This window comes from Paramisgurnus dabryanus, chromosome 2, assembly GCF_030506205.2.
Source record: "Paramisgurnus dabryanus chromosome 2, PD_genome_1.1, whole genome shotgun sequence".
Classification (NCBI taxonomy): domain Eukaryota; kingdom Metazoa; phylum Chordata; class Actinopteri; order Cypriniformes; family Cobitidae; genus Paramisgurnus; species Paramisgurnus dabryanus.
Genome location: NC_133338.1, coordinates 56,674,637 through 56,689,825, shown reverse-complemented (window position 1 = coordinate 56,689,825; position 15,189 = coordinate 56,674,637). Strand labels below are relative to the sequence as shown.

At 40.3% G+C, this 15,189-nt stretch overlaps 1 protein-coding gene across 4 annotated transcripts in view; it reads left to right on the top strand.

The window, feature by feature from the left end:
* LOC135743956 (probable E3 ubiquitin-protein ligase HECTD4) overlaps positions 1–15,189 on the top strand; it is a 70,725-nt gene that overhangs the window by 50,268 nt on the left and 5,268 nt on the right. For all 4 annotated transcript variants that reach the window (XM_065261872.1, XM_065261871.1, XM_065261870.1 and 1 more), the window contains exons 54-70: positions 1,391–1,524; positions 1,724–1,884; positions 1,990–2,171; positions 4,067–4,272; positions 4,486–4,616; positions 5,758–5,963; positions 6,051–6,230; positions 6,337–7,631; positions 7,776–7,983; positions 10,130–10,353; positions 10,624–10,769; positions 11,411–11,514; positions 11,603–11,726; positions 12,132–12,322; positions 12,405–12,551; positions 12,875–12,994; positions 15,000–15,155. In XM_065261872.1, the coding sequence (XP_065117944.1) occupies positions 1,391–1,524; positions 1,724–1,884; positions 1,990–2,171; positions 4,067–4,272; positions 4,486–4,616; positions 5,758–5,963; positions 6,051–6,230; positions 6,337–7,631; positions 7,776–7,983; positions 10,130–10,353; positions 10,624–10,769; positions 11,411–11,514; positions 11,603–11,726; positions 12,132–12,322; positions 12,405–12,551; positions 12,875–12,994; positions 15,000–15,155 (3,915 nt within the window). The remainder of the gene's footprint in view (positions 1–1,390; positions 1,525–1,723; positions 1,885–1,989; positions 2,172–4,066; positions 4,273–4,485; positions 4,617–5,757; positions 5,964–6,050; positions 6,231–6,336; positions 7,632–7,775; positions 7,984–10,129; positions 10,354–10,623; positions 10,770–11,410; positions 11,515–11,602; positions 11,727–12,131; positions 12,323–12,404; positions 12,552–12,874; positions 12,995–14,999; positions 15,156–15,189) is intronic.

Below are 15,189 nucleotides of genomic sequence, written 5' to 3'. Positions count from 1 at the left end.
TTTCCTTCCAAACAGATTCGACTATTAATGTCTTGCAGTCGCATTTAAGTAGTATTCAGTGTTTAGCCTTTTGTTTTTGGACAAACATCTTATCATTTAATGTGAAACTTTGTGAGGGTTGATCTAAAGCACAGAAGATTGACTGACAGCTGAGCGGTCAGCAGCGCGCTGCGTTTATAGCCTATATTCTGAATAACTAATGGCCTGATACGTTGATAATATGAGTACACTGTTTCCAAATGAATGTCCATAAAATGTATAATATGTTAAATCGAAAGTTTAATTATGTATTTTCTCGCAGCCCAGCGCTGCGTCCGTGTATATGCGCATGTGAAAAGCATACGCGTGATGACCTTGCAACTTAAATTACCCTTAATTTATTGCCATACAGATAAAAGTAAAATAACATTCGAAACTAAACATTTTTTTTTTTTTTTTGTGTAAACTCACAATAAGGAGAAAACCTTGTGCTTATTTAAAATCATTAAAAACACAACGTGTTTTCTGCTGCTTTGGTTTAACAGCGCGTCTTAAAAAAAGAACAGCAACTCAAATACTTTTTTAATTGTCAATCTGATAATTATAACATATTTCGTATAGGCTTATTTATTTTATTATTATTTCTCAAAACAGAGACGTAGCCTAATCATCATCTGTTGATTTAAATCTATTTGTGCATGAAACTAAAACCATGGGGGAAATGATGATATTTTAGGAGATTTATTTATAAATGAGTGAACAACGCAAATCCAGAAAGGAATTTATTTCTTTAAAACAGCCAGTCTGGCAGGGCGGACATTTCGGTAGCTTTATTTATTTTGCGAGCTGCCGCCGTGGTTTTTGTCTAGAAGGGAATATGCCGAAAAGTTTAGAATTAGATTTGGAGGTAGGATTTTTAGGATGAAAACACTGGCTAAATGAGATACAAATACATCCTACAATCCTGTGAAATTTTGTGTTTAGAGTTGGGTTTGGGTGAAGGATTAGGATAAAACAGTGCTCATCCGGCGAGATTTCGTTTGCTGTATCCCTTCTATCCACAACCGCAGGCGTGGCGGGGATGTTTTAGGCGTGGCGGCCCGCCACGGTTGAATGTATATAGCGGAAACACTGGCGGTATCGGTTGAAAAAAAATCATATCTGTGCATTGGTATCATCCGATATCAGTCAGTATAATCGTCGATCATATCGGTGGAAAATTTTAATATCGGTGCATCTCTAAAAATAACTAATTGACTAAAAGTCATTGTAAAATTAAGGGACAAACAGAAAAGCCTCCGCATAATTTGTCTGTAGATGACATATGCTTTGATACTTTCTAATTTAATGCTAAGCTAACAGTCAAATAAAACGTTTAAATATAGTCACAGTTGTCACTTTGCATCATTAGGTCTGACGGTGGGCATCCGGTGCCCTGAGGGTAACAACACCTGCAGCACAGGTGGCACAGCCTTGCCCAAGTTTGCCATCCGTGGCATGATGAAGACATTCAGTTTGCATGGAGTCGTGCTGGATGTTGACTCTGTGAGTTTTCTGCCTCATCTCTGTTTAACAACATCATCTATATCAGAAAGATGCATTATGGGAGACACAAGAAAAATTACCCTCAGTTTTTACAATGTTTGCATTGTGATGTTATTTCTGTAACATAAAGTCTACCTGCCATAGTGTATTTGGATGTTTTGAGTTTGTTTTTTGAAATAACCTGGTCTGTTTGTATCAGTCAAATGAACTGGTCCAGGTGGAGACGTACCTGCGGAGTGAAGGTGTGTTAGTCAGGTACTGGTACCCCATTGAGATGCTGGAGAGACCTCCGGCAGGTTCACGCAGAGCTGCGGCAAATGGCCTGGTGTCTCTAGACAGCAGCAACATACAGATCCACAGGTAACACAGATATATAAATGTTTCTCTGTACAGTCAGGGACATAAGAGTGCTTATCACACACTTACTTATGAGTAAAAAAACCTTTGTTTCCGCTGTGTGTTTAGGGAACTGCTGCGATGTGAAAGTGCTCTTGCGCGTCTCTACTGTCGCATGGCTTTGCTCAACATCTTTGCCCCAAAGAGTCCTCACACATTCACACGACTCTTTCACATCCCTGCTGTACGTGACATCACCCTTGAGCACCTGCAACTATTATCCAATCAGCTGCTGGCTCCGCCTCTACCAGGTGAGGTCATACAAATATTCAAAAGACTAGTTTGGGAGTTGAACACTAGAGCTGCGATTAGTTGTGACACGCATGGATATATTTAAGAAATATTTGTATGTGTATGCACATTTTATATTAACATATAATTTATATCATATATAAACATAAATATTTATATTTTTCTTAAAATTTTGCATGCATGTGTGTGCATTTATATATAAATAATTATTATACACACATTTAATATGTAAACAAAAACTTTTATTTTTTAAGCTCTAGAACTTGCATAAATTAAAATGTGATCATTTGTTGGTTCACAAGTTTATATCTTTTCGACAGCGTCTTTGTGTTTCTACAAGCTTCATTTAAGCAACATTGCTGATGCTTAAATGAGGGTTTGAAAGGATTATTCCACTTTATTTAAAAAATCCTGATAATTTACTCACCCCCATGTCATCCAAGATGTTTGTCTTTATTTGTTTAGTAGAGAAGAAGTAATTTTTTTTAAGGAAAACATTCCAAGATTTTTCTCCATATAGTGAACTTTAGTGGACCTCAACAGTTTACAGTTTCAATGCAGCTTCAAAAATGATCCCAACCGAGGCATAAGGGTCTTATTTAGCTAAACGGTTGTCATTTTTGGCCAAAAAATAAAAAATATGCACTTTCAAACTACCTTACGCATTACGTAATCACGTGGAAAGTCACGCGTTACATATGTTAAACACACACTTGCGGACCATTTTAAACAATAAACTGACACAAAGACATTAATTAGTATTCAACATCTGAACACTCCTCTTTCTCCACACTTGTGAACACTGAAGTACGGTAGTTTTACATATGTCATGCTTGACCTTTCTGCGTGATTATGTAATATGTAAGGTCATGCTAGCTAGTATAAGACAAGAAGTACTTTTTTGGAGGGTTTTTTGAGAAAATTATGATGGTTTGGCTAGATAAGACCTTTATGCCTCGGTTGGGATCGTTTAGAGCCCTTTGAAGGACTTAATTTCTTTTCAACTTAACAAAGAAAGACATAAACATGGGGGTGAGTAAATAATCACGATTTCTTTATCAAAGTGGAATAATCATTTAATCTTTGTAGGTTATGCATGACAGAAAATAACCATCTGAGACGAAACATTAAGAAATGGCCATGTGTACACAAAAGGCCTCAGCGTTCTTCATCAGTTTGCCTGTTGTGTGTGTGTGAAGCTTTTCTAAGGTTTGATTAAATACACTTAGACTGCAATCACACTGCAAACATTAATGCTCAATTGAAATGTTTTGCTTGGATGATGGATCCGATTTTTTGTTCGAATGTTCACATTACGTGGCTAAAATCAGACAGCTGTGTGAACTGTTCGTGGTCCTGAACTGCATTGTGTGCGCAACAATAATACGTCACATGCAGCACGCGGTAATACAGAAATGAACATCCAGACTACTTAGCATGTGTGGTGGACTTCATACGGTGCAGCGCAGTCTGGCCAGTGGACCCGTTTTATCTCAGTTCTGTGAGTGTGAGCGTTACTAGAGCATACGAGACGCTTGGTCATCTGGACAATGCATCGGGAAAGTCAAACATACTTATTTGCGTGTTAGGGGCTTTCATGTATAAGGTGCATATTGCCGCAATTGTGACGCATATCAATCTAGAATGACATAAAAGTCGCATGAATTCCGATATGACTGTTTAGACTGATGTTGCATTGCAAAACATCTGACCTGTACAGAAGCACATATGGATGTGACTCAAACAAGAATGGAAAAGATCAGATTGCATACAAAGAGATAGACATGGGTCACATATGAGCAGAAAATCGGATTTTGATGGCAGTGTGAACGTGGTCTTAGATGCTGTGAGACATTGTGCGAGTCTCTCTCTGTCTTTTTTTTTCTGTATACAGATGGAAGTATCAGCTGTAACTCAATCCTCCTCGCTCAGTCTGTTCTTCGTGAGCTTCAGGGTCAGAGCTGTTCGCCCACCGACCTCTTCTATCAGGGTCACGCTCAGAGTATCCGCGAATGGCTGACGGTGGCCATCAGTCGAGCCCTTCATCAAGGCGAGGACAGTCTTCTGGAGCTCACCAAACAAATCTGCTGCTTTCTGCAGGTACAGTCTCTCACATGTGCCTGATATTTGTCTTAGATAAGGTCTGATCCCAATGTTGATCCCATTGTGTGCTGTTTTCGTTTTACTCCACCTGGACTAAATATTATTTTCATTCCAGTTTGGTTCAATTCAAGAATTTATTTGATCACCGATCAGACTGTGAAAGTGTATCCTGCAATGAGAGGATTTTGTGTTTGTTTACTGAATGTTCAGAGCGCTCCTGAGCAGTTCACACTGGAAGAGTTTCCCATCAGCGAATCAAAGGTCAGCATGGACGTCAACTTCCCTGGTGCGGCTTTCGTGGTTGTCTCGTGTAAAGAGAGTCAGCTGGGCTGCCGCAAAGAGTGAGTTGATATCTGTTTAACTCCATTGAGACTACAGGATGAATAGCTGCATTACATTCTGATATACAAAACTATCTGGGCTGCTTAAAGGAGACATATAATGAAAATCTGACTTTTCCATGTTTAAGTGCTATAATTGGGTCCCCAGTGCTTCTATCAACCTAGAAAATGTGAAATAATAATAATAATACCGCCACTTAATCTGCACTATCCAACCATGGCACTGCCATTTAGTGCAGAGAGAGAGAGAGAGAGAGAGAGAGAGAGAAAACATTGACAGCACCATTTGAGTTTTAATAAAAAACACCATTATGGTGATCAGTGTTTACATTAACACTTAATAAAGTTGATCAGATTATGGTGATCAGTGTTTACATTAACACTTAATAAAGTTGATCAAATCAAATTATGGTGATCAGTGTTTACATTAACACTTAATAAAGTTGATCAAATCAAATTATGGTGATCAGTGTTTACATTAACACTTAATAAAGTTGATCAAAACAAAAAATTGGTGATCAGTGTTTACATTAACACTTAATAAAGTTGATCAAATCAAATTATGGTGATCAGTGTTTACATTAACACTTAATAAAGTTGATCAAAACAAAAAATTGGTGATCAGTGTTTACATTAACACTTAATAAAGTTGATCAAATCAAATTATGGTAATCAGTATTTACATTAACACTTAATAAAGTTGATCAAAACAAAAAATTGGTGATCAGTGTTTACATTAACACTTAATAAAGTTGATCAAAACAAAAAATTGGTGATCAGTGTTTACATTAACACTTAATAAAGTTGATCAAATCAAATTATGGTAATCAGTATTTACATTAACACTTAATAAAGTTGATCAAATCAAATTATGGTGATCAGTGTTTAAATTATCAGCTCATTTGCATTTTAAAGGACACACCTCAAATGGACAATTTTTGCTCACACCTACAAAGTGTCAATTTCAACATGTTATAATAAATTATCTATATAGTATTTTGAGCTAGAAATTCACATACATACTCATTGGACACCAAAGATTTATTTGACATCTTAAAAATGTCTTGAAATGTCCCATTTAAACTGTACTTTCATATGTATATGTGTATTCTCATACTCCATAAACCTGATTTCCTCTTAGTTCCTCTCTGTATAAGGCTCCTTGGGCTCGTGTCATGGTTTATGGGCTCGGTCATAAGGTGCGTCGAAATGGCCAGCTGAATCTAATGGAAGCAGTGTGTTACCCACTGGATGCCTCTCCATCCAACACAGGACTCACACCTCCTCCCACAGCCAACCAGTATCCCAGCATCATCATCCCCACTGACAAAGTGCACGTCAAACTTGGTACATCAAAGAAACATTTTAGTTTGTTAACATGAGGTCAATTGTGTTTATCTTGAGGTGAACAGTGTCTTTAACAATGCTCTACAGGTGTGTCTCCCCCTCCTGGTGCGGTGCTGGTATTACACTCTCTACCACTTGACTTTCCATTGGCTATGGCTTTTGCTGAGCAGCTTCTGACCTACAGTATAGGAGAAGCTAGCGAGCGCTCTGAGGATGAGCTGGACACCGTACCCACTTCTGTGCTGCTTCAAGTCGTTGAGTTGTTCGGTGAGAACTGCTTTATCATCTTCACCTTGATGTTCTGATATTGTATGTTCAGATCACCCAACTGTTAACACTTTTGCATTGATCAACTGTGTTTTTTTGTTATAAGGTGGGCTTCTGTGGACAACTGATCTTGCTCCTTGTATCAAGGAGTTGATCTTCCACTTGCTTGCAGAGCTTCTTCGCAAGATCCACTCTTTTGAGAGACTTAAAAGCCCCTCAGCGCTGTCCAGCCCCATTACGCTGTTTCTGAACCCCTGCTTGACGGTGCTCGTAGTTCTCCAGACAGAACTACGAAAGCTTTACGATCACGAGACTCAGAGCTGGGGGCCAAGCGGTTCCTGCACGTCTTCCTCGGGTGGTGGCGGGGCGGTGGCCCTGGTTGGCGAGCGGAGCCGCTTTTCGACCTACTTTCATGCGCTGATGGAGGTGTGCCTGGCGGTAGCTGAGGTGACTTTGAGCACAGGGCCGGGTGCGTCAGGAGTGGGAGCCCCGTCGTCAACCGGCACCGCCAACTTGAGCGACTCTTCATCCTCTTCCTCATCCTCCCCAGGACAGACGCCCCAGAGTCCAAGCTTGCTGTCAAAACGCAAAAAAGTAAAGCTGAAGCGCGATCGGGTCTCAGGGAAGCAAGGGTCTGGCGGCGGCACAAGACCATCCGACAGTGAAAACGCTTTGCTAAACATAACCGGAGGGAAGCCGGAGGACATGCTGTGGTTCCACCGTGGCTTGACTTTACTTTTGATTCTACGGCATCTAACTAATAAAGACCCGCAGGGCTTGGGCGTCACCGGGGATGCCGTCACAGACGCCTGCCAAGCTCTGGTGGGATCCACCGCTCACAGTCGCTTGCTGGTGCTCTCAGGCATCCCGACTCACCTGGAGGAAGCCGTGGTACGGAACGCCATCCGAAGGGCTTGTAACGCGCATGGTGGTCTCTTCAAGGACGAGATGTTTATTCCAGTTCAGGAGGAGGAACCTAAAAAGCCCAAAGCTGAAACTGTGGCTGTTACCCAAGACTCAAAGAGAGATCTTCCCACCACAGGAAGCCCAAACAGCAACAACGTGACCTCCATGAGCTCCTCTGCTTCCACCAGTCAGATTTCCAGCTCTCTTCATGATGCATCCATGCCGATTGACCAGGAGCCGCTTTTAGCTCCGGTAACTCCTCAAAGTGGCCCTTTACAACCTCAAGGACCTCCAGATCCTCACACAGTTTCCAGTCAGGAGAGTTTGGATGTTTCCCTCTGTAGCACAGGAAGTCAAGGGAGCCTCGGCAGTCTCGGCGAGCAGCTAGAGAGCGGTGCCACGTCCATCTCAGACGGAGGTTCTGTATATACCGTTGCCTCTCCGGACGTCAGTGCCAGCGTGACGCGACCCATTAAAGGCTACGCTGTCATAGAGGTGACACTGCATGCATTACAGTGGTTTCACCATGGTTAAACATAATGCTTTTATAAATAAAAACAGTAAAATTTAATTTTATTAAATTATTAGATTCATTATATATAAAAAATTTAAGTTTTGTTCTTGTTTATGGCTTTGTAGGTAAGAGCCCGGGCTCAAGTGGAGAAGATCCGTGCCAGTCTTTTTAATAGCAGTGATCTCATTGGCCTTTCCAATTTGGAGAGGGAGGAGGAGCTAATGGAGATGACCAATGAGGAGATCCTAACCGCCTCAAGTGTCAATCAAAGTCTGTTTGACACACAAGGCAGTTCTGCCCTGGAGGAATATTTCCTTGATAAGTCTATCAAAGGTTTGTTTATCATTTAAAACTCTTATGGCCATCTTCAGTCATTAAACACTTTAACTTTGTCTAAATCTGGTGTATTTTTTCTTTTGTTATGAATGTTTGCTTTTACTTAAAGGTGCATTGTGTAACTTTAAATCTGTCCCCACCATTGATGAGTTTTTACGACAATCCATAATTATATTATAAGTGGTGTATAAAGACCTTATATAATGAACTGTATTGTTTTAATTACCCCAGAATAACCCCGGATTTCCACCGACTGCGGAGCGGCTGCAGATCAGCTCCGCTGCGTTACGGCTCCGCACTCTGCCGTCCGCCAATACCCACCAGATCCGTATTTGTTGCAGAGCGGCTGCGTGCTGAATTGACGAGGACCCATTAGGGCTTTTGAGAAAAATCAAATTCGAACGGATTTCGAATATCATGCAATGTATCTGAATATATTCGAATATCTAGGCGCCGCCCCCCCCACGTGCATAAAAAAAAAACACCGTAATGCAGTTACAAACAATAACGTGACAACTTAAAGAGCAGCAGGAGTATATAGGCAGACGCAAACGGAATTCGTGCCCACAGATTTCTGCAGAAAACTCCGCGGAATTCCAGGGATTTAATGCCCGTCATTGACAAGCACACATATCCTGCGCTTGAGCGTGTTTGTGACCAGAACTGTCATTGACAACAAGCACACATACAAAGCCTATCCCGCGCGTTTGTGAGCCGTCATTCACAAGTACATTAACCCTGCGCGTGCTGTTTGCTTGCCAGTTTTCAATGATAGAGAGCACAAACCCTTTGATACTTGAGATGAAATTAAACCGCTTTAAGCAGATCTTACTTGTCGTCAATGTGACGCGCAACAGTAATCACATGATCATTTCAAATCCGTTTACAAGACAAATGCTGTTGTTGTTTAATATAAAGTTTACATTGCGTTGTAAAAATGATGAAATGATCTTCATACATGCTAATTTCATAATGCGAACGTATTAACACAAGCTTTTTATTCTGCTATAATATTTAACACTATAAACAATATGTCATTTTATATACAAACTATAATTCTATCTTGACATGCACATGAGGTTCATTTTGGTCCCATTTGATTCCCTCTCTTGCGCACAGTTGCCGTCGTCGTTCTTACTCTCAGCCTCCTTCCGCTCCTTCCTATTACGAGGTGTTACTGTAAAAAATGCGCTACACATGGCATTTAAAAAACCGGATGGTTTATTTATAGTTCGAATACGGATATTTCACGTCATGTTCGAATGCATATTCGAATATCGAATAAAAAGTGACAGCCGTAGGACCCATGAGGTCTCGCAAATTCACGTGATGATCGCGCGATACCTAGTTCTGTGTTTGCCCATTATGCCGTTGAATTATGACGTTTTTACAAACCAGCCCAGATCACAACACGAGATCTCGGGTAGACAGAGCAGTACATCAAATCCATCCAAAATTCAAAAAATAAGAAGGCTGCTAAACATTTATTTATGCTCTATCTTTAATGTGTTTATTTGAAACTCCCCCTGGCTCTGTTCTTGTTTATTATTAGTTGTTTCGGTATTAATGACTTTATTTGTGTGTGTTTGTAATGTTTGTATTGCAAATATTTAATTTAAAAAAACACGAGTTCTCGCATATTCAGGTATGATCACGCGATAAAGTCATGGCTCCGCCCTGCAAAGCTGTCCGGCATCCGTCAAAAATAGAAGCTCTGCGTATTTGTGCCGGAGGGCTGCGGATGGCCGGAGCTGTGACGGATTCGGAGCGCAGTCAGTGGAAATACACACATTGACTTAAATGGAAACCGATTGACTCCGCCGTCGTTCCGCAGTCGGTGGAAATCCGGGGTAAGAAGTTTTTATCTACATATACTGCGGGTGGAAGTACATTGAAGTCGACATTTTGCGCTGCCATGTTTTTACAGTAGCCCTAAACTGACAAACTGCTCCACAATTCATCAATGCAAATTTGTTACTACTTTCTTTATGCATTTTAAAAGGGAGCGGTGCAACGGTTGCACAATCACAATTCACAATCTTACCGATAGATGCCGCTAAAAATCTACACAGTGCACCTTTAATGTTAGTTTTGTTTGACCTTTCATTGTCAGGTTTTGAGATGTTTTTCTGTTGTTTTGTAGGAGATAAACTGGTTCCCAGAGCACGTGACGTCCTCACAGATATTTTCAAGACCTGCGTATACGCAGAGCAAATGCAGAGCCTCGTGCCAACTAAACCAGGGAAAGTATCAGACATTTATCTGAGCAAAGAGCAAATCAACTCTCCGGCACCCGGTAACCTCCTGCACGTATTCTTTACACACGTACGGCCGCCCAAGAAAGTGCTGGAAGATCAACTCACACAGGTCTTTACTTTTAAGTCTCATTATATTATGTGTTTATTTAAAAGGATGAATTGAAGTCAGTGCATGTATTATATAAATTATTTTAGTAGTTCATGTAAATCGAGAAGTGTGTTGTGATGATAGATTCCCCTGTGCTTGTGCTTCCATGCATTTTACTCAATGCTGTCATGGTAAAAATGCTATGTACTATAGTAAAGAGAGCATATGCTGATAAACATGATGTATTTGACTAAAGCAGATATTATTCTCTCTTTGTCTCTGTGCATTTAGATTTTACGTAAATATGGCACAGTGAAGCCTAGCAAGAACAAACACAGTAAAGCAGGTAAAGAACAGCACCAGGGTAAAGTGGTCAGTACTAAGAGACCCATCACTAAACCTTCAACCAAAGAGAAATCCATGTTGAACAGCGTTCGGTGAGAATCACCATAAACATGCACTAATATTAACCTGTCAATTTACTGACTTTAAAGGGCAGATAGTATGCAAAGTCTTTTACAAGGTGTTTGGATAAATAAATGTGTGTGGTGGCAGTGTGTGAACAAAACCACCCTACAATGAAAAAAATCCACACACTCAGGTCTCATTATAGATGCTGTTTTGATTCTCTTGTCAATGTGACATCACACTGATCAAGCCCCGCCCACAGCCACTGACTGAACGGTTTCTTTTACCCCAAATGCTTTTCTAAATGTGTTTGTTAGCATGTTGTAGTGCTAATCAGATCTATTTTTAACCAAAAGCGCTTACTGTCTATTGGTAAGGAGTGCATTTGCATTTAAAGGTACAGACATGAAAACAGCGCTTTACCCAAATAGGGACATTTTGGACATGCTATAATAAATGATCTTTGGGGTATTTCGAGCTGAAACTTCACATACACATTCTGGGCACACCTGAGACTTATATTACATCTTGTAAAATGGACATAATATGTGTCCTTTAAAATAACATCCTTACTGTCCTGTACAATTGATGTAAATAAACATTTTATATATTGGATTTATAACCAGCACGTCTATTTATTTTCTCATAACATGTTTAAATGTTTCTCCAGAACTGTATTAAGTGAAAAGAAAACCGTCCTGAAGCCCAAATCTCCTGAGAAAACCAAACCTGAGGAAAAAGATCCAGAAAAATCTCCTGCCAAAAAGCTTGAAGGTTATCTGAATGAGTTTTTCTTTAGTTTGGTTGGGTTTTTTTGATGGTACATCTATTCTAATTCCTCATCTTTCCTCTGATCCAACAGTGCCAGAAGAAAAGTTCCTGACACTGGAGGGTTTCCACAAGTTTACTTTAGATCGAGCCAAACAGGACATTCGCAGTGTCTGGCGGGCCATACTGGCCTGCGGTTATGACCTGCACTTTGAAAGGTTTGTACCTCCATGAATCCTCCCCTTGAAAATGACCAGAACCAAAATTATTTTCTCATTATTATAAACAGGATGATGAGTGTCGGATATTTCAGACAAAATGTCTTCCTGTAACTCCGTTAGTAGAGCATTGTGCTAACAGTGCCAAAGGTTGTGGGTTCGATTCTGGGGTGGTACGCATTAGAGGTCTTCACGGGTCGGCGTATGTGCATTGAGTCCTTTTCCCCTATAATAATTTATAACATTTCTCAATCAGAATAAAGCATTCAACAGCCCCATGGTATAATATAATGTATTTAATGGTAAATTAATCTTGAAATAATGCTGTTTTCACTGATGTCTTCTTAATAAACACATGATGATGAGTTTTGGGCTGTAATATGAACTTCTATATTCTTGTTTCAGATGTACATGTATCGACTCACGTCACGCTCAGAAAGCCAGCAGAAAATGGACCTTTGAGATGGACGTCGCACTTGTCCAGTTTGTGAACCGCCTCTGCCGACAGCTGGCCATTACACCCGCTCGCCTGCATTCTCATGAAGTTTACCTGGACGTCAAGGATGCTCCTGATCCTCAGGTCGCATGCTTATTAGGTGAGTCCATGTGGATGCAGGCTTCTGTTATTAGATGTTTCTGAAACCGATTAACCTTATGAAAGCGTCTCTACTCTCACAGGTGTCCCGGTGGAGAGCTTGCGATTGAGATTTGCTCTGCTGCAGTCCCTCAACAGCACGCTGGAAAGCTTCTTCCTGCCTCTCATAGAGCTCAGACAAACACCAAACTATCAAAACAGCATCGCAACACTTCTGTGTGAGACCAAAGGTCAGACACCAAACACAGATTTTTCTTTACTACTTTTTAAAACTAAAAAGAGCAACATTGTCTGAATCACTCAGATAACACTGTAAATATAATCACTCAGTTCTAGCACAATGGTAATACCATTGTATTCTGTGAAGTACCTCAGATAATACTGTAAATATAATAGGTTGAGGATATAGTAAGACCAGAGTACATAGTATTTAAATCTGATGCCACTACATCAGTGTTTGGTATTTTAATGTCTAGCTCGATTGCATGTGTCTGTGTGATCTGGAGTTTAAAAACAGGAATTAATTTGATGTTGTTTTCGGTCTTATTTGCAGGTCTTATTTTTTATGACACCAAAGTGACAGTAATGAATCGGGTTCTGAATGCGACCGTGCAGCGAACCGCAGACCACGCTGCTCCTGAAATCACCCTGGACCCGCTGGAGATAGTGGGAGGTAAACGGCTGAAGTGTAATGCTGCGTACACACCAAACGCGAAGCATCACGTTCCTCGGTCTAGATTAATCATAGGATTTAACTTCGTCATGCAAATTTTCGCCTCTTATTTTCGCGTCTTATTCGCATCTGATTCGCGTCTTATTTGCGTCTTATATTCTCGTCTTAATCTCGTTTTATTCACATCTTATTCTCCCGTCTTATTCTCACGTCATATTTTTGCGTCTTACTTTTGTGTTTTATTTGCATCTTATTTGTGTCTTATTCTCGTCTTAATCTCGTCTTAATCTTGTTTTATTCGCATCTTATTCTCCCGTCATATTTTTGCGTCTTATTCGCGTCTTAATCTCGTTTTATTCGCATCTTATTCTCGTGTCATATTTTCGTGTCTTATTTTCGCGTCTTATTCGCATCTTATTCTCGTCTTATTCACATATTATTTTTGTCTTATTCGGATCTTATTCTCGTCTTATTCGCATCTTTTCGTGTTTGATTTTCACGTCTTATTTTTGTGTCTTATTTAGTGTCTTTTTTTTGTCTTATTCGCGTCTTATTCACATCTTATTCACATCTTATTTTTGTCTTATTCGCATCTATTCGCGCCTTATTTGCACCTTATTAATGTCTTATTTGCGTGTTATTCAAATCTAATTCGTATTTTATTAGTGTCTTATTCACATTTAGTCGTGACTTATTCATGTCTTAAGGCCGGGGTATACCTTTTTTCCGCATCCACGCAGCTTTCCAAGTATACTCCCCGTGGCTACACGCGGATGGCCGCGTTCCATACTATACGCAACTACTAAACGCAAATTATTACTCTACCAGGCCGTCAGGGCAGCACTGATTTGGCGACATTTACAGTACATTAAAACATTAGGATAGGTGAAGAAAAGTAACTGATGCACCATTGCAAACACAGTTTAGTATAAACAACAAGACAACAAAGAACAGAAATCAAACATTATGGTAACAAATAGGGGTGTCAACAATAATCGATTCAGCATTGCATCGCAATGCGGGGATGCACGATTCAGCATTGATGCAGCAAAGTGCTATAATCGATTATGTCACTGTTTATTTTCTGGCCTCGAGTGGACAATAAAGTTGTGAAGTTTCAATTACTTCCAGGGGCATAAAAACAACAATCAAAACGGCTGAGGCGGAGAGAGATGACCGTGATAGACGGGTAAATAAAAACGCAGCCTTTTCCATGGAAAGTGGACATATGGGCACATTTCGGATTCTATAAAGTTAATGGGAAACTAGACAAGACTTACGCTGTGTGTAAAATTCTCATCTCAGGTATATAATTGTCATTGTCTTAAAGCTGCTAAGCTTTCTGTTTTTGTTGAGAATAGTTGCACTTGACTTTACTTGACTGATTAAAAATTTGCCTTGTTGTGTACAGTAGAATTCTGATGCATCGCAATGCATTGTAGAATCTAATTGAATTGAATCGTTACCTGGTGAATTGTAATTGAATTGAATTGTGAGGGCAGTGCCAATGCACACCCCTAGTAACAAACATGCTCCAGAGCTTTCTGTTCTTGGAAGAAGTACAATTTAAAGAAGAAAACAATAGTATGTGTGCAAATGCTGTGTATTTCCTTTGTATAATTGTTTGTAGTGGAGTGTCTTGTCTAAATATTTTCACGCGCATGCGCTGTTGTACACTGTTCACACGGTCTCAAATTTTGGGCTGCACGCGGACCTATCGCAGACCCTCCTGATGACGAAAAATGACGTCATGTGGACGGCGCGCATGTGCGAACGTCCCTAGTATACTTTCGGCTTTATTTGCGCCTTATTTTTATCCATTCGCGTCTTATTCATGTCTATTCGCGCCTTATTTGCATCTACTTGCATCTTTGCATTGACTTTGTATGTAATTTACTTGCACAAATCATTGAATTAACATTTGGTGTGTAGGCCCTCAAGTCACACAGAAAAACCATCTCTGTGCTGTAAGTTCCTCATGTTTCTACTATGTGCATCTGCGCAGGTGAGACACGTGCTGCTGAAAACACATACTTCTGTCAGGCAGCGAGGCAGCTGTCCAGCGTCCCCTCATCTCAACTGTGCGTGAGGATTGCCAGCGGTGGAGACCCAACCTACGCCTTCAACATCCGCTTCACTGGAGAAGAAGTGCACGGCACCAGTCAGTGTCACACAGCTTCTTAATTTCTCTTATG